The following is a 25,233-nucleotide window of genomic DNA, read 5'->3' as shown; positions in this document are numbered from 1 at the left end:
GGTCTGCCCTGGCTTGGCTTTGTAACTTTCACTTTTTGATTAATGAAAATGGTATGTTAATATATAATAATTTAAAAAAAAAAAGAAAAAAAAAGGTTGATTTGTTATACGATATCAATATGGTTGCAGAGGAATCATATAGTTGTTAGGAACTATGCCTTAAATAGATAACCTCATCAATATTAACTCAAAATCATTTGCAGTGAACTGCAGCTTCCAAAATATTAGAACAAGTGCCAAAATTTTACATGTTCATCACTAGTGATACATTAAGAATTATTAGCTGAACAAAGTTCTGGAGCACACAAAAATCTCGAGCATTACCGAGTCTGAAAGAATATATTGATTTCATTTTATCCTAGAATATACAACAAAAACTTCAATCCTAGCAACTACAATTCCTCATACAATACATATTCCTACATCCTTAAAAACCTAGTCTTGCCCCGCTTTCTCCCTCTTTCGATGTTTAAATGCTGATGAGTCGCACTAAAGCTTGATAAATGACACGAGATCCGACCAACGATCATCTTAAGCCAATGCCGCAACTGGTTAAGACTAAGAATCGACATGAGAGCCCCTGAAAGATGGGGAACGGAAGAACGAATAATTAATCATTGTAAGGTAAGACAACCAAAAGAGGGGATCAAGGTTTTCAATGTCATTGCTAACTAAAGAAGCCCCTTTAATATGATACAATGGGGTTGGTCTTTCAGCAGTTTGTACGTTTGACTAAAATCTACTTCAACAGGTGAATTCATCCTCTTGGCATTCTCTAGTTAGTCCAGAGGCTATTCTGCACACAAAAGAGAAACCGAAATATTATGCACGTAACAAATAGTATGATGAGGTGCCCTGCTCTTGGTAAAAAAAACCAAAAGTAGATACAAAAAGCAGAATGCAATGCCAAATAACTCATGTATTAAAAAAAAAAAAAGGTAACTCTTCATTTTTATCTTTTTCATAAGCCTCGGCAACCCTTCCATTCTGCAACACAATGTATACCAACAGACACTAAGAACCTTTTCTCCTTTTTTAGATAAGCGCAAGGGAGTAGGGACACTAAAAGCCATTAGGAAACTGCTTTTTATCCAACAAATGCAAATCGTTCAATATCCACAAACTGATATACTTTAAAGCATGTCTTATTTAGTCGTAAATGTGAACCTCATGAGCACCTAATGACTACAAAACAGGATGCCCAAACAGCTTTTGACATCGATAACTAGTCAATCCTTTTTCCGCAAAAGTGAAAATTTGGAAAGCAGATGCAAGAAGGATATAGACATTGTATAATAGATGGCACAGATGGGAACACTTGGGCATGCCATAAAGTTCTTCACTTGGTGGGATATAGCAGAACAAGAACTTCCCTACCTTGGATATTTCAAAATAGTAAGATAAGGATCCCTCCAAATTCTTCACTGCAACACCTGAGGACTATAAATTATAGTAGTACATGCAACATTCAGCCTGCAACCTTTATTGCACCAATTTCATCAATCTTCGAGCTCTTGTGCTGCAACATTTCAGCATGTAAGAATATCACCATTAGTATAAGGTGAAGGTACGGTCTCGATATAGTGTAAAGACTGCCCATATAATGAGCTCAGAAACGAACTTAACATCCGCAAATATCATATTGAATACAATATTATCTTACCTTGTTTCTCTTGTGTTTGTGAACATCATCAAGATCCTCCTCGCCAGCATGCTTCCTTTTCTGATATCATCAGAAAGATCAAATCAGTGAGGTCATACAAAAGCATTTAATAGAGTAAAGTGACATTATAGCTATTTGCTAAAGTCCTAAAAGTGTCGCAAATCTGGGATGAATTGTTCACAGCAAGAGTGATCCCAACAAGTCAGCTCAATAGCTAAGCTCCACTAGGCCAAGACCTCAAATCAAACATGAAAAATTACCCACAATTGTCACATAGAGAAAGCACACAACATTAACTTCTCATTAAATCAGTACATAGCATACAGTACGATGAGAAATATTACACAGTCAACTTCTCATAAATTCAGTATATAGCATCCAGTAAGATGAGAGAAATCAAACAAACTCGAACTTGAAGCTACTGTTCCAAGAAAAAGACTAGTCAAAGCAATGACGATGAAACGGATATCTGATTAAACTAAATCAAATGGCTAACTTTTGCCACAGTAACTAAAAAATGAAAGTCAAGCAACAATTGATTCAACAAACTCTGAGCCAGATATTCCCCAAGAACTCAAGAAGATAAACCTATTGCCCTGAACTCTATTCTACTTGAATCCTATAAATGCAACTTATAAGCTACATGACAAACGATGTAGTAAAAGTTCACAAAAGCTAGAGAAACAGACAACAAGATTCCAGTGGCACCTATTAAAAAAGTATTTCTGTCATTAGTAACGCATTTCCAGTAAAGACACCATTGAGGCCAATTATTAAGTGGCTTTTACTGTGAACCAGTCTTCTAAACTTCTTGCATATGAAACAACCACATGATATTCACAGTATACCACATGCCAGGAGAATCATCATATTAACTCTTAAATTTTGCTAGTAGCAGACCTTTTCATGATGTTTCTTTGAATGGTCAGCACCAGAATCATGATGGCCAGTTTTATCTTTCTTTTTCTCTTTATCCTTGTCTTTACTTCGATCTTTATGACGGCGTTTGTGCTTCGTATGTTCTCTGTCCTTCTCCTTGTCTTTATCCTTGTGCTTCTTATGCTTCTTCTCCTTGTCTTTCGACTCACTTTTAGACTTTCCAGCTACAGTGGAGATTCCTTTCTCAGACTATGAAACACCAAAAAGACCTATTGATCAGCAATTACTGAAAACAGGGAAACTGGCATTACAGAAAAGCGCGGGATTTGAGAAAAAATTCCAGTTCTGAGCCTCCAGCTTCAGAGATTGCAGAGGAATAAAAGGGTTACTTAAAGATGTTGAATCAAATGTACTTATATAACTCAAGCTTCACAAATAGATTTCTTACAGGAGGCAGATCAATTGGAGCTGTTTCACGTAGTTGAAAAGCTTCTCTAAGAGCATCTAAGTCGAATGGTTCGATGTGTGACTTTGTCTCTTTTGAAGACGAAGCATCCTGAATAAGCTGATCCAACTGCATCCCTTCCCCTTTCCTAATTTCTGTGTCTCCCACCACATTGTGAAGGTAGTGTGTGTCTGAAATTGACAATGGAAGAGGCTTCTTGCAGAAGAACTCGTGATGGGGCAACAGCTTGAAGTGAGTAATAAGATCCACAGCGCCTGTAAGTTCTCTTGGCCCTAATAATGTATTTGGACCAATCAACCACAGTAAGCCTCTTGATTAAAATGAACAGACTTTAAGGAGAAGAAGATCAGAGCGCCAATTGCTTTATCTTTGAATTCTTCATCAGTTTTTTTTTATAAAGGCAAGTAAAACTCTTTATCAGAATTCTGAGAGATGGGTTAAATAGATTTTTAGGGATAAATATATTTCAAAACAAGCACATGCGACGTACGACAAAGGACTCACAACTATTAAAGGTCAGATCTCAAATTTATTGCTAAATGGTAAGTCGGCTACAAGACTCACAATCCCATACTTTAATTCCTTTGCGTTCTATATTAGTTTCATTTATCACCTCCAATATCAAAACTCGGTTGATGTTGAGAGCTTGAATGCTCTCTTTTTGATGGTCTGCCAAAAAGAGCTCATCATGCAATATTGTTAATCTAAGTTGCGCGGACTCTCCGTTTTTGGTACCGATCCCGTCTCAACATGGGTCGGGAGCGGGAGCTGGATACGTCCGGGATACGGTCAACCAACTTCAGATACTTTGACCGGAGTGGCGGAGTCCATCAACAAATTTGGGGGCAAATTGAGATTTTGATTTCTCAAAATTAAAGATAAAACAAATTTAAGACAAGGGAAATCAGAAATGACATACCTTCAATATTATACTCCCTCCGTTTCAATTTATATGAACCCATTTGACTGGGCACGACATTTAAGAAAGAGGGAAGACTTTTGAAACTTGTGGTTCAAAATAAGCCTTGAAAATTTGTGTGGCTGTAAATCATTCATAAAGTGAATTTGTTTCCAAATTAGGAAAGAGGTCATTCATTTTGGCACGGACTAAAAAGGAAATAGGTTCAAACAAATTGAAACAGAGGGAGTAGAACTTTTGTCTCATGTAAGTTTTTTCATAGAATACCTCTCAAAATTTATAGCTCTACATTTTATAATTTTGAATATTCTTAGATGAATCCCCGCACCCGGATCCGCACCCCCGAATCATAAAATTTAGATTTTGCCGAATCCGAAACTCGGATCCGTACTTGTATCGGATACCCGCACCCGAGTCCGAGCAACTTAGCTGTTAATATCTCTCCTCTGCTTTTCTGTATTATCTTCAATTGTCAACTCCAATATCAGAACTCAACTAAATGCTAAGTACTACAATCCTTTTTATTTTTGGTTTGGTTCTGCAACAAACTAAGCACAATATTCTTTTGGCAATCACAACCTTTACAGCACCTTAACTGTGTGCAAACTGTAAACCCCTTTGGCAAGACTTCAAATCATTTTTTAGTTATTTGTTAGATCTTGTTACCAAATTCGTAACCCTAACAGCATAACACTAACAGCCAACATCATCCAAATGCTGCAAGAAGAAGCTGGATGTAACACATTGCTTTGCAAGGACATATTTTGCAAAACATCATTCAAAAAGCTTTAGAACTCTCATCACTAATCTTCTTTTATTTCCCAAATAAGATGATATTGGCTCCATACTAGGAATGCAAAAGAAATAGGCAATTTAAGTCGGAAGTAAATCAATCACTTCTACTACCTGAAAGTGAAAACAATAACACCACAAAAGAAAAGCAAAAAGGGAAACAGAAAAGAGAAATTCAACACCAAATAGATTGCGCAGGAACTTCACATAAAGTACTGATCGCAATGCTTTTCACGTTAAATCAAAACCTAGGCATGCAGCAAGGACCCAAGTAGAGTCGAATGTCTTCGTTAGTCATTTTACTTAACATGCAAAGAGACTGTTCGGAGATCACAGTAAGAATCATACCTCTTCCAAACGTCTTGTTGTCCGGATCCATCAATTAGCGCCCAGCACATGAATAGACCATTATTTCCTGGAAAGTATTGGTAGGTAAGCCAATGTCCACAACAATCTAGCTAAGCAATGGTCCACTTACTTATAGGATCAGAATGCAAACAAAATGGCAATGGCCATATACAAATTATTGAATGTAAGCTGATTTAATAACCACCATGGTGAACCAATAAATAGCATCAATCTCAATATTTTTACGAAGTAAAAACCACTTAGCTGCCTGGGGTTTGGCATGGATGAGTTTAGTCAAACCAAAATTGTATAAAACATCTATATGCCAAACTAATGAGACAAGTTAAAACGTGGGTTCACGAAGAGATCAACTCATCTGAAGCCCCACATCCAGAGGGATGTGAAAGTTTCTCACTGACCATGCAATGAAATTGAAGGGCAAAAAAAAGGACTTAGATAAGAAGTTACACAATGTCCAGCAGTATGCATTTTCTTTCACAAGAAGTACAAGACTCCAAAGCACGGAACGATGGAAGCCCACAGCTCTGTGTGTGTGTGTGGTGGGGTTGATTGTAAGATGCTGGAAAAGGCTAGACAATTGCAATGGATACAGGGATTTTAGTGTGGGCACAAACACAGGAAGCACAGTGACTATCTCACATTTACTTTATCAGCCTAAAGTTTAGTTCTACAACACTTCACATAACCAACTAAATTTTCCAATAGCGAACACAAGACTGAAAAACGACCAGTACTCAATTGACAAGCGACCAAAAAAATTAATCCTAACATAAAATAGTACTGGCTCATTAAGAAATAAGTAGACTTTCAAACTCTTAAACCATTTTTAGTGGCAAAAATCCAAATTTCGACATACTAAAGATGCCAGTATACTTCAAATTCACTCAAAAGGCCAAATGCTCTTATAATAAGGTTCAGTATTTGTTCCAAATTCTCATCAATTGACACATTTCAGTATTAATCCAACATCTTCATCTCAGAGTTTAAATATAAAACACAACTATAATAATACAACAAATAGGAATTCAAACTTCCAATTATACTCCCTTTATTTCAATTTGTTTGTCTTACTTTCCTTTTTACTCCGTTTAAACTCTTTCCCTTTTTAGCAACTCCTTAATTTCAACTTTCCAAATGGCATGTTTTAGATCACAAGATCATAAGGGTATTTGAGTACATTCTACATATCTCTAATTTAAGACCATAAGATTCAAAAGTCTCCTTTATTTTCTTAAACTCAATGCCAAGTCAAAACAAGACAAACAAATTGAAACGGAGGGAGAATAACTCAACATAGAGGACTTCAAAATTACCAAATTACAACATAGAGGACTTCAAAATTACCAAATTAAAACGTACAGGAATTCAAATTCCGAAGTAGGAAGAAAAGCATACTCAATCCAAACAAACTTCCAAAATTCCAAAATTTCGACATACTAAAAATGCCAGTATATTTCAAGTTCACTCAAATTTTCGAATACCAGACACATTTCAGTATTTACCAAACATCTTCATCTCAGGGTTTAAATATAAAAGACAACTACTCCCTCCTTTCCAATTTGAGTGTCTTAGTTTGAGTGGTCAAAAAAGTTTAAGGAATAAAAAGAAACTTTTGAATTTTGTGGTCCTAAATTAAAAATGTGTAACGTACTAAAATGTCCTATGAATCTTGTGGTTTTAAACTTGCATGTATTTTATGTTAGAATTGTCAACTTACTAGATATAAAAAAAGACTCTCCTTTTGGTACAGACCAAAAAGGAAATTAAGACACTTAAATTAGGATAGAAAGAGTATAATACAACAAAGAGGAATTCAAATTTTCAATCATACAACAAAGGGGACTTCAAATTTACCAAATTACAACAAAAAGTAATTTCAAATTTCAAAGTAGAAAGAAAGCATACTCAAATTAGGGTTCCGACGAAGCACGAATATCCTTTTTTTTTTCTCCAATTGAAAATGCTATTGAAGCACGAAATCGAGTATATTGAAGAATATCAGGATTTGGGGTTTAGCAATTTAGAATGAATTTGGAGTTGAGATACTATTGGCTAATTGGCTCAGGAAAGAGGGAAAATTGGACCTCTTTTCAAATTTCAAACTCTTAGACCACATTTAGCAGCACCAAAATTTGACATACTAAAAATGCCAGTATATTTCAAATTCACTAAAAAAAGCCAAATACCGTTACAAACATAGAGCCCGTTTGGATTGACTTATAAGTTGCTTATAAGTAACTTATAAGCTATTTTCAGCTTTTTTGAGTGTTTGGCTGGCCAGCTTAAAGTCATTTTGTGCTTAAAATAAGCTCAAAAAAATAATTGAGCCCATTGAGTTAGCTTTTCTAAAGCAGCTTATAAGCTGAAAACAACTTATAAGCCAAAAAAAATAAGTTAGACTACCCCAACTTATTTTTTTAGCTTATAAGCTGTTTGCAGCTTATAGGCATAAGCCCATCCAAACAGGGTCATAGTTCAGTAATCGTTCAAATTTCTCATCATTTTGACACACAGACAACTACTTACTCCGTCTCAATTTATGTGGCATCATTTGACTCAGCACAAAGTTTAAGAAACAAAACGGAAACTTTTAAAATTTGTAGTCTAAAATAAAACTTAAACATTTGTGTGGCGGGGTAAAATGGGCATTTTAAAGTTGATTTGTTTTTCTAATTACACAAAGGTGACATTATTTTGGGACATACTAAAAAGAAAATTATGTCACATAAATTGGGACAGAGGTAGTAAAATACAACAAATATGAATTTAAACTTTCAAATATTATAACATAGGGGACTTCAAAATTACAACATAGAGTAATTTCAAATTTCAAAGTAGAAAGAAAACATACTCAAATTAGGGTACCAGCGAAAGACGAATCTCGTATTTTTCTCCAATTGAAGATGTTATTGAAGCTAGAAATTGAGTATATTGAAGAATATCAGGATTTAGGGTTTAGCAATTTAGCATGAATTTGGATCTTATTGAATTGAAATTAAAAACCCTAATTCCTCTTTCGCGGACTTGATATGCTATTGGCGAGAAAAGGACCAAAATCATCCATAATGTTTGAGTTTGGATCAAAATCATACATATTCTTTCACATGGAGCACTAATAGTACATTATGTTTGCATAAGTGGTGCACTTTTAGTCAAACTCCCAAATAATTTAACGGAAAAGAACAAAAATACCCCTGAACTTTTAGAAAAGGTATAAAAATACCCTTTATTCATCTATTTTGCTAAAACTACCCCTCAATTCAACTTTTTGGCTCATTTATTCCCCTTGACTAACGGACAACACTAATTTTTTTTAAAAAAATAAAAATAAATTGCACATGACATTTTATTACTGAAAAATTGATTTATTCTTTTAAAAAGAAATCTGAAACCTTGGAATTTTTTTAAATTTGATTTTTTTTTTAAATTTGAAAAACTTTTTTTTAACGAGTAAAACCTTGACTAACGGACAACACTAATTTTTTTTCTTTTCAAAATGTGAAAAATTGGATTTTTATAAAAACCTGAAAAAATTAATTTTTTTATGGAAAAACTATGTTTAAAAAAAAACCAGAAAATTGTCTTTTTTTAAAATCTAGAAGAAAATTATGGAGTATTAGTTTTGCACATTTTACTTAAAAAAACAATCAGTTTTTCAGATTTAAAAATTGAATTTTCTAAAAAAAAAAAATGGGGTTTCCACCCATTAAAAAAAGTTTTCCAAACTTAAAAAAATTCCACATGTTTTAATGAAAATCCAATTCTGTTATATATATATATATATATAAAAGGCTTACTACATTTGTTTTTTAAAGAAACGGATGTTGAAAAATTATTTTTTCTTATTCTACAAATAACAATTTTTCAGATTTCTTTGTAAAAGAATAAATCAATTTTTCAGTAATAAAATGTCATGTGCAATTTTTTATTTTAAAAAAAAATTAGTGTTGTCCGTTAGTCAAGGGGAATAAATGAGCCAAAAATTTGAATTGAGGGGTAGTTTTAGCAAAATAGATGAATAAAGGGTATTTTTATACTTTTTCTAAAAGTTCAGGGGCATTTTTGTTCTTTTCCGTTAAATTTATTTGGGAGTTTGACTAAAAGTGCACCACTTATGCAAACATAATGTACTATTAGTGCTCCATGTGAAAGAATATGTATGATTTTGATCCAAACCCAAACATTATGGATGATTTTGGTCCTTTTCTCGCTATTGGCTAATGGCTCAGGAAAGATTGGGGAAATGGACCTCTATTTTTAATTATATTGTAAAGTGTCAACCTATTATTATTATTATTATTATTATTATTATTGTTGTTGTTGTTGATGTTGTTATATGGTACTACCTCGCAATAAAAAAGTGTGTCTACTTAGTTATTTGCATGTTCTTTAAAAAAATATTAATTCCTGTAAAAAAATACTGGTAATTTGACTAAACTGTCTCTAATTAAATAGATATTGGGATTTAATTACATAGCACTTAATAAGGACAAATTTGAAAAAAAAAAATTAATTCTTTCATGATTTAATAAGTGGACACTCTTTTTTACTTAAGAAAAAAAGGCTAAGTGAGCGCTTTTTTTGATCCGGAGAGAGTAATATTTATGTTTTTCTTACGTGAATTGTCCCTGATTATGCACGGGTTAATATGGAGCTTTGCGTCATTTAGGAAAGTATGTTTTTTTTTGTTTTGTTGTTGTTGAATTGGTATCTATGCAATTTAATAGTGGTCGAGTCGAGGGTTTATCAAAACAACCTCTCTATCCTACAAGGGAAAAGGTAAGGTACGCCTTATGAGATTATATTGGGTATGTTGTTGTTGTTGTAATAGTGGTCAAGAAGTCATTTAGGACGTTTATATTTAATAGAAATCCAATTGAGTAACAAAGGCAATAGAGTTGTTGATGTTTAACTCATTGATATCACTGTTTAAATTGTAACCTCTCGATCATTGCATTGTTTTGAAGTTTATTTATAAAGTCCCCTAACTCAATGATTGAGATATAAGAATAATGTTTTAATCATATAAATTTTGAGAATTTGATTAATGATTGTGAGTTCGTAACTCAAAGCGAGAACGTTGAAGTAGAATTGTGATCTCTTGACTGTTGATAAGACTACCATTTTGATCATATAAAATTACAAGAGCCGATAATGGGTTCATCCAAACTCAATATTTGAAACGAGAGATATAAATTTATATATGAAAATTCACAAAATTTTCAATAAATAATATTATATTTGAATTCATAATTCTAAAGTACACTAAATTCAGTGCTATGAATGTTTTAAAGCAAGCTAATTAAGTTAATCCGAAATTTGCACACATCATTCTGAACATGAGCTCTTTACTACCAGATTGTAATTTTACATTCATGAACAATATAATCACAATTCTAGCTTTCGTTAGTTATGCATGGAATATTTTCTTGTTATGTAATAAACAAATCATTGCATCATCTTTTGTGCTAGATTAATCAAAATTAGAAAGATTCTGAACAAAGATTTGTCATAAGCTATGTGATATTTCTAATCGATTTCAGATCTTCCAATTTGAAAGATTTTACAACTAAATAAACGAGACAACCATGTCATACAAAAAATGGTTTCCCTTAAAAAAAAAAATTCTTGTTTACTGTAGTTTTATCCAGAAAAGTTAAGCAAATGAGATAACAAGTACACACATTTCACTTGAAACGAAATCGAATTTTTATGAACGCAAAAAATAAATCATTGAACTACTAATCAAGACCACTTTTTCAAACTTGAAACACAGAAACCAAAAGATCATTCCAATTTATAAACAAAAAACTATTTTTAGAATAATTTTGAAAAAGAGAAAATACTTCATATATCCGGATGACAACTTAAACTCAATGGAATAAATGCGCGAAGCAAATATAATCCCATACATTGTCAAACTCTCAAGTCTCATTCTACTAAGCATGCAAAACTGAGGTTTCTACCTAGTAGCAAAAAAAACAATATTACTCGAAAACCGGCAACAAGAACTCAAAATTCTTATTCTGCAAGTTCACTAATCATCATCTTCAGAATCATCATTTCCACCAGCTGCGTTTAAAGCATTGAGTCTCTCGATCAACCTAGCTTTCCTCTCCTCGTAAGTCAGCTTCTTCAGGTTGTACCTGCAGAACAGCACCAAAATGAATAAAGTGAGAAAAGGAGAAGAAAGAATTTCATGGTTACGAAAAGGCAACGGATTTCAGCCACTAGGGGATCTAAACATCACGTAGTTCAGACAGTAACATAGCACGATAATCAGTAGAAAAGATGATCCTCCGGAAAAGTCAATCTAGTCCCATGTTCAAGCAAATGAAGCGACCGAAGACCCTATATGGACGCAGGACACTACACTTAATGTACCTATGAATGTCAACTCGTCCTAATGCTTTTCACTATATAATATTTTTTGCAGAAATGAATAAGGAACAAGGCTAATAATGCACTCCCTCCATCCCAAACTATCCGGTACCATGTGACTAGGCACAAAGTTTAAGAAAGGAACAGTCTTGAAGTTTGTGGTCTAAAACAAACCTTAAGACATTCGTGTGGGCTATAAATCATTTCATCAAGGGTGACCGGAAATTTTAAAGTTAAGTTGTTCCTAATTATAAAAAGGTAACATTATTTTTGGAACGGAGGGAGTATCACTTTCCATAAAGCTAAAGATTGATCAATTGGAATAAAGACAAAAATTGCAGACCTCTTGTGCTGCTTAGGAGGTTGCTTCCCAGACTTCTTTGGGCTTGGATCTGCACGGATGGCAGCATGAACCTTCTTGTACATCTCCTCAAGTTTTTCCGCCTCAAGACCAGTCTTGATGTACAAGCTAAACTGTGACTGATATTTCTCAGGTTCATCTTCCGTCAATGTCTGCAAACAAATATCGGGCATATCAGAGATTGGGAGTAACAAAGAAGCCAGAACGAACATTGAAGAGATCAATCTAAGCAATTCTATCTCACAGTCATATATGCAGCAACATGGCCACCATAGATATATTTGCGGTGAACCTCAGCATCAAGTTGCTTAGAATCCTTGCTGAATCCAGCAAACCTCTTCTCGCTATGAGGGATGTCAATCCCACCATCCAATGCACCCTAAAATCCAAGAATCAATAATGAAGAACGCAGATGACATGATTAATGCATAATATCCCACCGTGGCACCGTCCAATGCAAACTGAACCCAAGTAATATTGCAGATAGACAAAGTTTATGAATAATACAACCTTAAACCTTATAATGAAGGAAAACATGATCCTTCAGATAGAAGAATTATTACATGACCTACCTAACATCCCCAACAATATTTAAGAGAGACAAACAAACCACAAGTTTTTTTTTTAATTTCATGACAGATGGAAATGGTTGCTAATGTTCTATACTTGAAAAACCATTCAATCGACAATTCACAGAAAGAATAAAAGCTGCTGTTTCACGAATAATATTTTCAACTAAAGCAAATATTTGCGATCTGGTGCAATGTTATATAGACTTTAAACAGGAGAAAAGGATCCGGAAGCCAAATACCTTGAGAGCACCAAAAACACGGTTCCCTGTGGTAGTTCTTAGAAGGCCAACATCCAAGAGAGCGCGGAAAGGCCTCCTGCTTTCAGCAGGTTCAACAGAGTAATCCTCCCCGTTGACCTGTAACAACGTGTAATTGAAGTTAGAAATAAAAGAAAGTACTCAAACAGGACGAAAAAGAAGCATCCCGAAATCTAGCTTACATCGAGATTTCCCTGATACTCTTCGTCCATTTCAAGCTTCTTTAGAACTCGTCTTGCCAAGAGAAGTCCGGTACAGTATGCTATATTGAGCAATAAACCACTTATTATTACTTTACTGATAAATAGACAAAGGAATTTCATGCGGGACAACAAACAAATTGAATAGCTTGTGTAAGTACCAGCAGCATAGTTTGTCAGTCCAACTTTAAGTCCAAAATGAGGCAACTCGCTTGCATAGGCAGAAGCAAGAACCATGTCACCAGCAATGCTAGCAGACACAATTTGTGCAATTATGTCCTTGTTAGTCTAAAAAAAATGTCAAGATAAAACAAGGAAGAAAAGATCACCTTCCAACATCACAGATAAATGATTATCATAATTTCCACATTAATCAAGTGAAAAGTAATAAGGAAATGTTTTGTGGACAAAATGTAATTAAGCAGATTCTTTGCAAGCTAATAGGGGCAGAAAACTGCAAAAGGATACAAATCGGACAACGAAACGGTATTTCGGAGTGTTGTACTTATTTTTGTCCTGATTGATGAGCCTGTTCCTGGCTCTATAATCAGTCTTTCCCTCTACACAGTAGCAAAACATTGAAATTATTGATACTTAAATTGCAAGCAAATTTGAGAACAGACCAAAAATGATGAAGGGAAATAAACTCTTCACCTCTCCTTCTCTTGAATTTAACCTGGAAACGCTTAAAGTAAGGCCTCGTCTTCTGGACTTTGATAAAGGCCTGCATCATAGTTCAACAAAGGGGTCAAACACTCAAACAGAATATCAACCATTCAGTCATAAACTCATGCAGCTTGCACCAACCATTCATTTGTAATTCACAGTCAGTGTACTTTTTTTTTTCGAGGGTCTTTCGGAAACAGGTTTCCTACCTTCTAAGGTAGGGGTAAGTAAGGTATGCGTACACTTTACCCTCCCCAGACCCCGCATTGTGGGATTTCACTGGGTTTTTTGTTGTTGTTGTAGTCAATGTATTTTTCAAAAAGAGAAGAGTGTTTCTATTGAAAGGTCACGGAACATAAGTTTCCAACTTCAGATCGAAAATAGTACCGAGACGTCGTTTAGTCCCTAGTACCCCAATACTAAAAATAGAAACTCAAAAATGCAACATATACACTGAAAACTCGAAAAAGTAAAAGAATTTTTACCCATTTTTGTTACTCGATTAGCCTCCGCTGAGTTACCATTTTCTTGAAAATTTTAAACAAACATGTTTTTCTAAGTAAAATAACATCTTCCAAATAATTCAAAAAAGTTTCTACGAATAATCTAACATGTTTTTACTTCTTTTTAGTATAAAAAAAAAGGAAAAAAAACTGCAACATGTAATTACTGAAAACTCAAAAAAGTTACAGAAATTTACCATTCAAGTTCCCAATGTAACAAAAGAAATCTATTTTTTTTATTTTCTCATAACCCCAAAAAATGAGCAAAAGATCTGGCAAACCAAACTAAGCATATATCTCAATAAGATAAAACAAAATAAAAAGTATGACCAATAATATTATTATTATTATTATCATAAACAAGAAAACACTATAGCAACAAATTTGCTAGTCCTCTTAACACCAAATACTGTCATATAGTACTTGAGAAAAAGGTTTTTACAAATATAATGTAGCATGTTTTTACTTCTTTTTAGTAATATAATGCATTGAGAAGTAAAATATAAAATCAAAAAATGCAATATGTATTCACTGAAAACTCAAAAAAGTTAAAAGAGAATTTTACCATTTTTTTCCGCCGGCTATAGGAGGCAAAAGGAAGAGCAGGTGCGGTGAAAAGAACTACTTGAAGCTCAAATAAAGACATGAAAACCCTAATTAAACACTACCCATATTTGGGCCTTTTGGCCCATATTTCTTCGGCCCATTGGGCATCAAGCCAGAATTTTTAATGGAATTCGCAGAATTGTCCTTGGTCTTTAACTTTTGTCTCCTCATATTTGTGGTCTTTAAATTTTGTCCTTCGGCTAAAATTCATGGGTTCCAGGTTCAAACTCTAACTCAGTCAAAATTTTAAAAAAATTCACAAGGAAGAGTTTGAATTTCGCTATGCCTCCTCCGGCAGACTTTGCCTTGAGGCATTTATTTTTATTTTTTTACTTTTCAAGGTAAACTTTTAGTTATGTCTTAATTAAAAGTGTGTCCCATAAGACATAACTAAAAGTATGTCTCATAAGGCGGAACTTTTCCTTAAAGCATAACTAAAAGTTTGTCTTATAAGGCAAAGTCTATGCCTTAAGGAAAAGTTCTTGCCTTATGGGGCATACTTTTGGTTATGCCTTACCTAAAAGTATGCCCCATAAGGCATAACTAAACTATGCCTTAAGGAAAATTTCTGTCTTATGGGGCAAACTTTTAGTTATGCCGAATTCGACATAACTTTAGTTTTTCTATAAGGATTGTATGTCGGATCCGGCATACACACTCCAGTCCTGCCTTGCGAAAATATTTTTTTATTTATGCCTGAGCGGGGGTCGAACCCAGAACCTTAGATATTCGCCCACCTTTTCAAGCGAAGGGCAAAGCTTAAAGACCACAAATATGAGGGGCAAAATTTAAAGACCACCCAAAAGAAGGGCAATCCGCGCAAAAATAATGATTTTTAATCGGGTCATTTGCACTTTTGATCCTATTTTGTGCTGGTCTTTAATTTTTGGCCTTCAAATGGGATGGTGTTTAATTTTTTGATATACACAAGTTATGCGTGCGTTCTTAAAGAACTTACCCCTATAGTCATGAACCAACCCATTTGAAGAGCAAAAATTAAAGACCAGCCCATTTGAAGGACAAAAATTAAAGACCCATCCATTTGAAGTACAAACAATGCAATTATTTGTTTTTAATCTTAAGACATTTACTTGTTCTTAATCTTAAAACATTTACTTTATTTTAGTAGGAATTTTTACCATTTTTGTTACTCAATTAGCCTACGCCGCCAGCGATAGGAGATAGAGGGGAAAGAAAGAGCAGGTGCTGTGAAAAATAGCAACTTGAAGCTCAAATACAGACATGAAAAGCCTAATTAAACACTCCTCATACTTGGGCCTTTCGGCCCATTAGCCTGATACCCGAACTTTTAAGCTTAAGTTAACATTTTATTTTTTTCCAAGAAATAAAAAGGACAAGATGTGAATATATTGTTTATTCATGCTTTGTTAAAAATGGAAAAAACATACAATGCCAGTGCTTGAAAGTTATCGTCTCTGAAGTTCTTTTTTAAATGTCATTTTAATCGAGGGGAAATAACACTCTATGTTTATTTGGAGAAAATATTTATCCGAAATGGCCCATATTTTTAATATTAGACGATATTATAAATTATTATACAATTTTATACACGGTTTGCACTAGGGGTGTACAAAGCAAACCAATAAATCGCACCACACGATAAATCAAGTCAAACCGAGAAAAAAACCCGAATAGTGGTTTGGTTTGATTTGATTTTGTGTTTAAAAAAAAAAAAAAAAACCGACCATAATTGGTTTGGTTTGGTTTTAGCTAAAAAAAGTCAAACTGAACCAAACCGAACCGATATACATGCATTCGATTTTTAAAATATTTTATACATAAAAATATTTATTTGTAATGTAATTTGTAAATATTTCTTTAAATTTTTCATAGTTTTTTGTCTTTTATAATATTATTTTAAGTTTGAATTTGGAATTTTGAATGTCAATAAGTTTTATATCCCATAGATGTTGGTAACTCACATAAAGTCCAAATCAAAACCAACTCAACACTAATGCTAACAAAAGAAATTCAATTCTAACACTAAGAATGACAGTAATGTTGAATATCTATTCTTTAGTTTTGCATAATTGGTTTAGAGCGTAAAAATACATAGCTTAATTTTTTCTTTGTCATGTAATTAATACTTAGTAGTCATACTTATTTGAGCGTAATGTAGAGCCTGTTTGGATGGGCTTATGCCTATAAGTTGTTTGCAGCTTATAAGCTAAAAAAAAATAAGTTGGGTAGTCTAACTTTTTTTTTTGGCTTATAAGCTGCTTTAGATAAGCTAAGTCAAATGAGCCCAATTATTTTTTTGAGCTTATTTTAAGCACAAAATGACTTTAAGCTGGTCAGCCAAACACTCAAAAAAGCTGAAAACAGCTTATAAGCAACTTATAAGCCAATCCAAACGAGCACGTAGTATTTAGATTAAAGTCATTTTCTTTATGGCTTATAAATTAGAAATACTTATTTTAATGGATTTTATTATCTTTTTTGTTGAATATTTTAATACGATGTCATCACCCATCTCATATTTTGTGCTATTTTCTTAAGAAACACCTTATTTATGTAGTTGTATCTTACTAGGACTAAAACAATAGTTGAAGTAAAAGACATATGTTTTGTATGAAGACTTTTTCGGCGAAAAACCCGAAAAAATCGAATAATCCGAGAGAATGCGAATTTGAAAAACCCGAATTTTATTGATTTGGTTTGATTTATAAATTTAAAAATCCGACGCAATTGATTTGGTTTAGTATTTGAAAAATCTGAACCAACCCAATCCATATACACCTCTAGTTTATACATTGTAGTACGATTTATTGTGTCTTTTGAAGGGGCGTAGTATGTACTATTTTTTTTTATATAATTGGTATGTACTTTTATCATTTATAATATATTGTCGACAAACTGGATAAACAATTTTGTAGAGGGGATCTCAAATCAACCACACTACTGTTTGAGTGCTTCTCTAAGTTCTCTAGTGTCTCTGGACTAAAAGCAAATACAAGCAAAAACTCTATTTACTTTGGAGGGGTCAGTCAGGTGGTGCAACAACAGATTCTGCAAGCCCTGGGGTTTGTTAAAGGCGACATGCCATTTAGGTAGCTTAGGGTGCCTTTAAGTACTAAAAGAGTCTCAATTATGCAGTGTCAACCACTGGTGGAGCGGATGCTGCAAAGGATTACTACTTGGTCAACTAGGTACCTCTCATATGCAGGGAGAACCCAACTCATCAAGAGTGTTCTCTTTGCTATACAAACATTCTGGGCTCAGGTGTTTGTCCTGCCTAAAAAGGTAATAGAGATACTAGAAGCCATTTGAAGGAGATATTTGTGGACAGGTACTGTTGAAGTATCTAAGAAGGCTCTAATAGATTGGGAGCACCTTTGCAAACCTAAATCAGTAGGTGGGGTTAATTTTACTGACCTGGTACTTTGGAATAAGGATGCTATTGTAAAACTGCTGTGGAATTTGTGTAAGAAGAAGGACAAACTGTGAACAAAATGGGAGCATACTTATTATAGTAAATGCAAAAATATTTGGGAATTCCACCCTAAACAGGGATCATGGATGATGCAAAAAGTGTTCAAGGCCGAGAAGTATTTCATGGAAGCAGGATATGCAGAGTGTGATATTCCAAACATTGAACAGTTCTCCATTAAACTTATGTACTAGAAGTTATTAGGGGAATTTCAGAAAGTATCCTATAGAAGACTACTGTGTGTAACAACTTTGGAGAAAAAAAGTGGTTGTTTGTCCTTAGACTTGCTATAGTAGGTAGGCTATATACCAAGGACAGATTATTGAAATGGAGTATATCAGTTGATCTGCTTGTATACTATGTCAAGCCTCACCAGATATAAGAAATCATTTGTTCTTCCAATGCACCTTCTCAGGCTGTGATTGGAGAAAACTTCTAAGTTGACAGAAGGTGGCTAGGTAACCTAATGACTAGAGAGAGGATGTGGAGTGGATTTTGGCAAATTACAAAGGCAAAGCTGCTAGCTCTCACATTTTTAGAATGACTTTTACAGGTTGTGAATATCAGATCTAGCAGGAGAGGAATAGGAGGTTGGTTCAACATGTAATTAGATCTGCTGATGATATAGTTAGGAAAGTGATACAATAAGTAAGTTACATGGCTAGCAATGAGCCTAGGTTGTGTGCTAAGTTGAAGGAGTTGAACTATTACCCTGCATAGAAATTATGTATAGGCAGGTTAGTTGTTGGTTTGAGGCTGCTGGAACTATGTGATCAGTTTTGGTTATGGTTTGTGTTAGTGTCAAGTTTTTATGATGACAATTTTATTTGTGCAGGTATAGTAATTAAATCCCATAAGGAATATATGTGAGCCCACAAAACAGCCCAAACAAATTGGAAGCCCACAGAACAGCCCCAACAAGCTGGGCTCACTCGACAAATGGCTTCCTAGCCCAAACATGGTTAGGGCAACCAGCTTTAATCTTCAGCCGCATATCTTTCAAGAAAAGGAAAACACATCTGCAAAATAAAGAGGAAATATTTCAGCAGCATCAAATCGTTTCAAGAAGGAAATAATATCAAAGGCATATCTCATGAGGTGTAAGAAATCTGCTGCTGCCTCAACGCACAAGGAAAGCAGCAACAGCTCAGTCTTATTCTTGGAAATAGGATCTCTGATTCCATTTCCAAGGATCAAATCCCTTGGGTTGAACTCTCTGCGTGAAAAGCCTAAAACAATATAAAAGGGACTGCTTCACAAACGCAAGTATTATGCAATTGTCTCATTACCTCCATTGCTCTGCTTTACTTTCAAACAAACATTGTTAGTCTGTGTGATTCATAGTGTAATAAGAGAGAAAGGAGAGTTATAGTTTGTGAGGCTTTGTATCAAAAGATTAAGAGTGTTTTGAGTGTAGACGTAGGAACTTCATTCAAAATCTTCATTGTACCAAATCTTATAAAAGAGCTGCAGAGATCACCCTTGCAACCCAAGGGGATTGGACTAGGATTCACATTGAATCTAAACCAGTATAAAATACGTGTGTCATTTAGTTTCTGCACTTACCTTAATATTCACTGAGTAGGTAGTCGACTACTGGCTTGACCTAGTCGACTAACAGAGCGAAATTTTTTAACAATTCACCCCCCCCCCCCCCCCCCTTGCACTTTCAGTTTTGTAATGCTCAGTTTGGTAAATAAAATATTTAGTTACCAAATAAAAAAATTGTCGACAAGTTAAAGAAATATATATTTTTCAATGAACATTTTGCATGAATAGTTAGTTAAACATTGCTCGTCAATTCCTTGTTTGGTCATTCTTCTGGGAAGACGAAAGTGTTTATTTTAGAGAGTTGAGTTTCTTCGTCAAGCTTTTAGTGAAGAAATAAGTGTTTTTGAGTAGTAACTGAAACTGTTTTTCAGAAGGTAAAAAATTAGTGTTTCCTCAAATGCACTTTTGGAATCTTTATCAAGCACAATTACTTCTCTAGTATACCAAAAGTGTTTTTCAAATTGGTTAGTCAAACACATATTGTTATTCTCCCTACTTTTCAAAATATGCATAATATTTAAAAGCTTGGCCAAACAAGCTATTATGTAATAAGGGGGGAAAGTTTAAATTGATCATTGTATTTAGAGTTGTTCAAATTTATATCATCCATTGCACTTTTGGTTCATTCATACCCTTGTTGTTAGAAAATTGTCTTGTGTTTTACTTGGTTCATAACAAAACACCAACACGAAACAAGTGAACTCCACATGTCCACATTCTTCGAGAATTCAACATCTTTACTTCCGGTGAATTTGGCACATTTGGATTTTACAAATTATAATCTCTGTAACTTTGATCATAATCAATGAAAATGTACCTCCCACTTTTGTTATCAAGTTTATACCTCTTTTCATCACGTGTATGTGCATAGAACTCATGAATAAGCAATTTTATTTTGAAACCATTCCAAGCCTTTGACATGATTTTATCGTTAAAATGCTTCTTGTCATGTTAAGAATAGTTTGGTTCTTTCTTTCTACGTGACCATTTTGTTTAGGCGATCTAAGAACAGTAAAAGAATGAGAAATTTTATTCTTTTCATTAAAAGCCTATACATTTGAAGTGAATTCTCTATCTCTATTGGACCAAAATGATTTAAGTTGGTAGTCAATTTATTTCTTCACCATACTCTTGAAATTATTGAAATTTCCGCACACCTCCGATTTGTTTTTCAAAAAAGCAATTCAGCTTTTTTGAGAAAAATCATCAATTAAAAAAAAATACTAAATAATGATGGTTTGATAGGTCTGCAAACATCCATGTGAATTAACTCCAACAGGCAGTCGTGCGCTTTTCAATGATTTTTTAGAAAGGTTTTTTTCTTGCTTGCTTTATAAAGTGACATCCTTCACAAAGTTGATTTGGATGATTTTTTTTTTTAATTAAACCATCATAATGATGGGAATTTATTAAAATAAATAAACTGTACAGAAGAACTACTCCAAAATAGGAGAGTTTGAAAACAAAAAAGAAACTAAGAAAACAAAGGAAGCAAAAGAAAAGCTAAACTAACTAAGAAACTAAGCTAAAAATAGCAATGAAAAAGCTCTTGAAAATACTAATTCTGGTGCCTTGATCTTCCTCCATTTATCACACCTCCAAGCTCTTACCAGGTGGTATGGAACGAGATCTAGATGAATATAATTCAGGCCTCCAAAATAGTTTCCAACTCACATGTCCTGCAGTTTTCAGCTTAATCAAATTAGCAAGTAATCCTTGTGTCATATGTCCTATTCCTGTTGTGTTTTGAAAGTAAAATAGTTGCAAACTCTCTGCATGAGAATGAGCATATGATCACACTAATACCACCCCTACAGATAGCTCCCAACTGTGTTACCTCAATTCAGCAATAGTATGTCATGAATGACAGTATAAAAGAGTTGCTATAGCACATATCAGATGCTGCAACTCTTTTCCTCTTCAAGTTTGAAGTTGTATAGAATATGTGGCATATCTGATTCTCAAATATGGTATTTGAGATTTATCTGAGTTAAGAATTCTTCTTGCCATAATTGGTAACTCCTGGAAAGTAGTGAATTGTTGTGTACCTGCAAAACCAAAAACAAAGTTAGCCAAAAAATCTACTAGTCCATTGCCTTCTCTGAAAATGTGCTCCACCTTCACTATCTTTCCCTTCATTAATCTTTGAATCTCCTTTACTATCATCAAAATACTCCAAGTGGTATCCCATTCACCCATAATGAACTTCTGCATAGCTAGAGAGTCAGTCTCAATTATCAAAGGAACCAGATTATTTCCATCAGGAATTTGTTGTCCTGCAGCATACAACAAATATCCTTTTTCATTTCTAACACAAAAGGCAATGGCACTTGGACCAGGATTTTCTTTTGCTGCACCATCATAGTTACATTTCACCTATCCTCTTGTTGGCAATTTCCATAAGACAATCTTGCAACTGATTTTTGGCTTAAACCTCTCAAAGAAATCAATGAGATCAGGCCATTTCTTTGGCATGTCCTGAATGAGAGGAAATCTGGTTCTACAGAATAAGCAAATGCTCAAGTTGATCTCATGCAGTACCTTGAATACAGACATAGAGCCTCCATGCAAAGTTTTATTCCTCCACTTCCACAAATGCCACAATATTATGGCTGGCACTACTTTGTAAACAGGTCTCAACTTGTAATGACATGGGGCATGCCACCATTTTATTACTACTTGCTTCACATCTGTACCAGTAATAGTAAGGCCAACAACATTGTTGAACACACTTCAGATAGAAGTTGCAAAGCTGCTATTTAAAAACAGGTGATCAATGGTATCTTGTTGGTGAATCCTGCAACATACACATCTAGATACCACATTGATTCCTATTGAGGCTAGAACTTCATCAACGGGGATTTTAAACTTCCACAATCTCCATAAGAAGAAAGAGATTTTGAAAGGCAAGCCTTTGATCCACATGTTCTTATAAATCTCAGAAGATTGAGATTTTTGCCTTAACAGATCCCAGGCCCTTGCCACAGAAAAGTCTCCAGTACTAGTCATCATCCACCAAGGCTTATCCCATTCTTGAGAATTTCCTTTAATTTCTAGTTCAGCCGTTATGTGATCAACAATCTCTTCAGGGAAACATTGTTGTAGCTTGACAACATCCCAACTTCCTCCATTCATAAGCTCTTTCACATCCTCCACTCTTTCATCAATAGGAAACTGATGGGGAAGTACATAATATAACGCTCCTAATCTTGTCCAATTATCAAACCAGACATTTGCAGTGCCACTTCTAGTTTCCCACCAAATCTCCCGCTCTATATTGTCTCTAGCTTCAAGCATCATCTTCCACACTTGAGATCCACCCTTCTATTGAACATTCTGAGGATACTGCTTTTTGCAATACTTCATCCACATAAAGTTTGACCATAGAGAGTGCACAGTTCTAAACCTCCACCACAGTTTAGCACATAGAACTTTTGATACATCAAAAAATGGACCTAAATCCTAATCCCCCTTCATGCTTTGGATAGCACATATTCAACCATGATGACCAATGTCTCTTTTTAACATCTTCATTACTACTCCAAAAGAATCTTGCAAAGATCTTGTGAATATCCTTGATTACATATTTTTGGAAGTTTAATAGCAGATAGCAAGTGGATAGGAATGCTTTGCAATACACTAGTAATTAACACTGCTTTTCCTCCTGGAGATAACAACTTTCCATTCCATGCAAGCAGCTTGTCCCTTATCTTCTTGAGGAGATCATTATAATCAGCCTTCCTTTTCCTAGCATGAGTAATAGGACAACCTAGATATACAAAAGGAAAAGTTCCTTTTGAAAATCTAGTGATGGTTCTCACCTGCTGAACCAGGTTGTTTGTAATCTTGGAATACATATAAAAAGAACTCTTTCCTTTGTTGATTAGTTGTCTTGAAATCTCCTCATACTCTGCAGAGTGTTCATAATTAAGTTCAAAGAATAGTTGTCTGCAGATGTGAAAATGATTGTGTCATCTGCATAAGTAAGATGATTTAACTCAGGACTCCATTTTGGCATACCAAATCCTTTAAACTTGTGATCCTCAAATAATGCATTTAATGCCCTTGTAAGTACTTCAGCAGATAAGATGAATAGAGCAGATGACAAGGGATCACCTTGTTTAACTCCCCTGGTAGAATGAAAAAAGCCATGAGACTGACCATTTATGAGCACATAATATCAATTATTAGCTATCAACCTCCAAATCTTGTTAATGAAAGTCTCAGAAAATCCCATTCTTCTAAGGACCCTAGTTAAAAACAACCATGACACCCTATCATAGGCTTTGGTCATGTCAAGCTTAATGACCACATTTGCTGATTTGGATGATTGGCAATCCTTTCACCATACTTTCCTTGTTTATCAATTTTAGACAGTCAAATTTAAATGACATGATCTCACATGCAAAGTCAAGATGAACATTTAGTACATAAAAGCAAGCACCTAGCTAGGTACATCACTTTGAAGGTTCAAGACAAACATTTTATTTTTAGCCATAGAGACATTTTAACAATCTATCATTCTTCTTTCATCGTTCACTTTTGATCTTTTAACTGAATTAAAATTATATTTTGGCCTTTGACTTGAACTTACGAAGGTCATTATATCATTGATTTCTTTCAATACTTTCGTTCCTTTGCATGCAAGAAGTAAATTGTCATCTTCATCTTCATTTTATTTACAAATTTATTTTTCTCCTCCACATTATTTATATTTTCAAGAATAATGACCAAATTCATTACAAGTATAATATTTAACATTTGATCTGTCACGCCTTCCTTGGTTCTGTCTTCTCTGTCAACTCTTTCACGGCCTCCTTCTTTATTAATGTTTTAAATTTTATTTTTTATTGATTGGAGGTTGGCTGCCATCTCTTCACTCGTTTACCGCAATCTTTTTAATTCACGGTCATGATCTCTTTGTTTCTAGTCACACCTTTCATCTTTCTTCTATTTAGAGAAATATTTACTTGCAAAGTTTATTTAACCGATTCTTGTTTCGATTTCTTAAAAGAAAAATATGTGTCTGCAAAGAACTTGATGAGTTCTTCCACAGTCATGGTGTCTAATTTTTGCAACAGTAGCATATGTAAATTATGAAAAGGATACTATTTTTGTCACAACTCTATCATTATTCAAGTCTTCACTAGATCTCTTCATTTGATTGACAATCGCCATAACTTTTGAAATATAATATGAAACTGAATGAGATTTATTCATTTGCAGCAATTCAAACTCTCCTCTTAAGTTTTATAGACCAATCTCTTTCACCTGGTCCAAATTTTTAAAGAAAATTTGAAGTATATCTCATGCTCCTTGGAGGTGGTTATACTTGCAACCTTCTTTAACATATTTTCATCCAAACTTTGATGGATGAGAATTGAGGGCCTTTTATCCTTTTTCTTTGTAGCAGCGATAACTTTTCCCTTCATTAATTCCGCTCTCTATAGGTTTCCAAGCATCACAAGCTTCAAAACAAATTAACGCCTCCGATTAGATGCACCAAGTCTTATCATTCTCTTTAGTGAGCATATGAATTTGGATTGAATTTCCACTAGTATTAATCATCTTTTCCTTAAGTTTAGTTATCTTACCAA

The 25,233-nt window shown here is 34.2% G+C and overlaps 2 protein-coding genes across 5 annotated transcripts; both read right to left on the bottom strand.

Moving 5' to 3' along the window:
- Nucleotides 1-182: 182 nt before the first annotated feature.
- On the bottom strand, nt 183-8,153 carry LOC132605750 (mediator of RNA polymerase II transcription subunit 19a-like). 4 transcript variants are annotated; one of them, XM_060318975.1, is made up of 7 exons: nt 7,940-8,153; nt 5,068-5,134; nt 2,991-3,280; nt 2,564-2,791; nt 1,664-1,723; nt 1,378-1,519; nt 183-796 (listed from the first exon to the last, which is right to left on the bottom strand). In XM_060318975.1, exons 2-6 carry the CDS (start codon nt 5,096-5,098, stop codon nt 1,469-1,471), a joined length of 660 nt encoding a protein of 219 aa, XP_060174958.1. In that variant the 5' UTR covers nt 5,099-5,134; nt 7,940-8,153; the 3' UTR covers nt 183-796; nt 1,378-1,468. The 4 variants fall into 4 exon arrangements, with proteins under 4 accessions (XP_060174958.1, XP_060174960.1, XP_060174959.1 ...); XM_060318977.1 differs by having other exon boundaries at nt 183-791; XM_060318976.1 differs by having other exon boundaries at nt 7,954-8,153.
- A 2,787-nt stretch (nt 8,154-10,940) lies between these two features.
- On the bottom strand, nt 10,941-14,689 carry LOC132605749 (large ribosomal subunit protein uL18-like). The gene is made up of 9 exons (XM_060318974.1): nt 14,594-14,689; nt 13,514-13,583; nt 13,328-13,419; nt 13,021-13,147; nt 12,842-12,921; nt 12,642-12,758; nt 12,075-12,209; nt 11,813-11,982; nt 10,941-11,234 (listed from the first exon to the last, which is right to left on the bottom strand). The coding sequence occupies exons 1-9, from the start codon at nt 14,672-14,674 to the stop codon at nt 11,126-11,128; spliced, it is 981 nt and encodes a 326-aa protein (XP_060174957.1). The 5' UTR covers nt 14,675-14,689; the 3' UTR covers nt 10,941-11,125.
- Between the last annotated feature and the right edge of the window lie 10,544 nt (nt 14,690-25,233).

Source organism: Lycium barbarum, chromosome 8 (genome assembly GCF_019175385.1).
Source record: "Lycium barbarum isolate Lr01 chromosome 8, ASM1917538v2, whole genome shotgun sequence".
Taxonomy (NCBI): domain Eukaryota; kingdom Viridiplantae; phylum Streptophyta; class Magnoliopsida; order Solanales; family Solanaceae; genus Lycium; species Lycium barbarum.
The sequence above is the reverse complement of the archived record's forward strand: the minus strand, read 5'-3'. Positions and strand labels throughout refer to the sequence as shown.

Bases quoted from the DNA above. Each gene is read 5' to 3' on its own strand.
- LOC132605749 (XM_060318974.1), bottom strand. From the start codon at position 14,674: ATGTCTTTATTTGAGCTTCAAGTAGTTCTTTTCACCGCACCTGCTCTT. The intron at 12,759-12,841 runs GTAAGCTAGATT...ACGTTGTTACAG, and splicing joins AGTATCAGGGAAATCTCGAT to GTCAACGGGGAGGATTACTC. The intron at 12,210-12,641 runs GTATTTGGCTTC...CTTGGATTTTAG, and splicing joins GTGTTTTTGGTGCTCTCAAG to GGTGCATTGGATGGTGGGAT.
- LOC132605750 (XM_060318975.1), bottom strand. From the start codon at position 5,098: ATGGATCCGGACAACAAGACGTTTGGAAGAG. The intron at 2,792-2,990 runs GTAAGAAATCTA...GGTGTTTCATAG, and splicing joins CTCCAATTGATCTGCCTCCT to TCTGAGAAAGGAATCTCCAC. The intron at 1,724-2,563 runs GTCTGCTACTAG...TGATGATATCAG, and splicing joins CAAAGAAACATCATGAAAAG to AAAAGGAAGCATGCTGGCGA.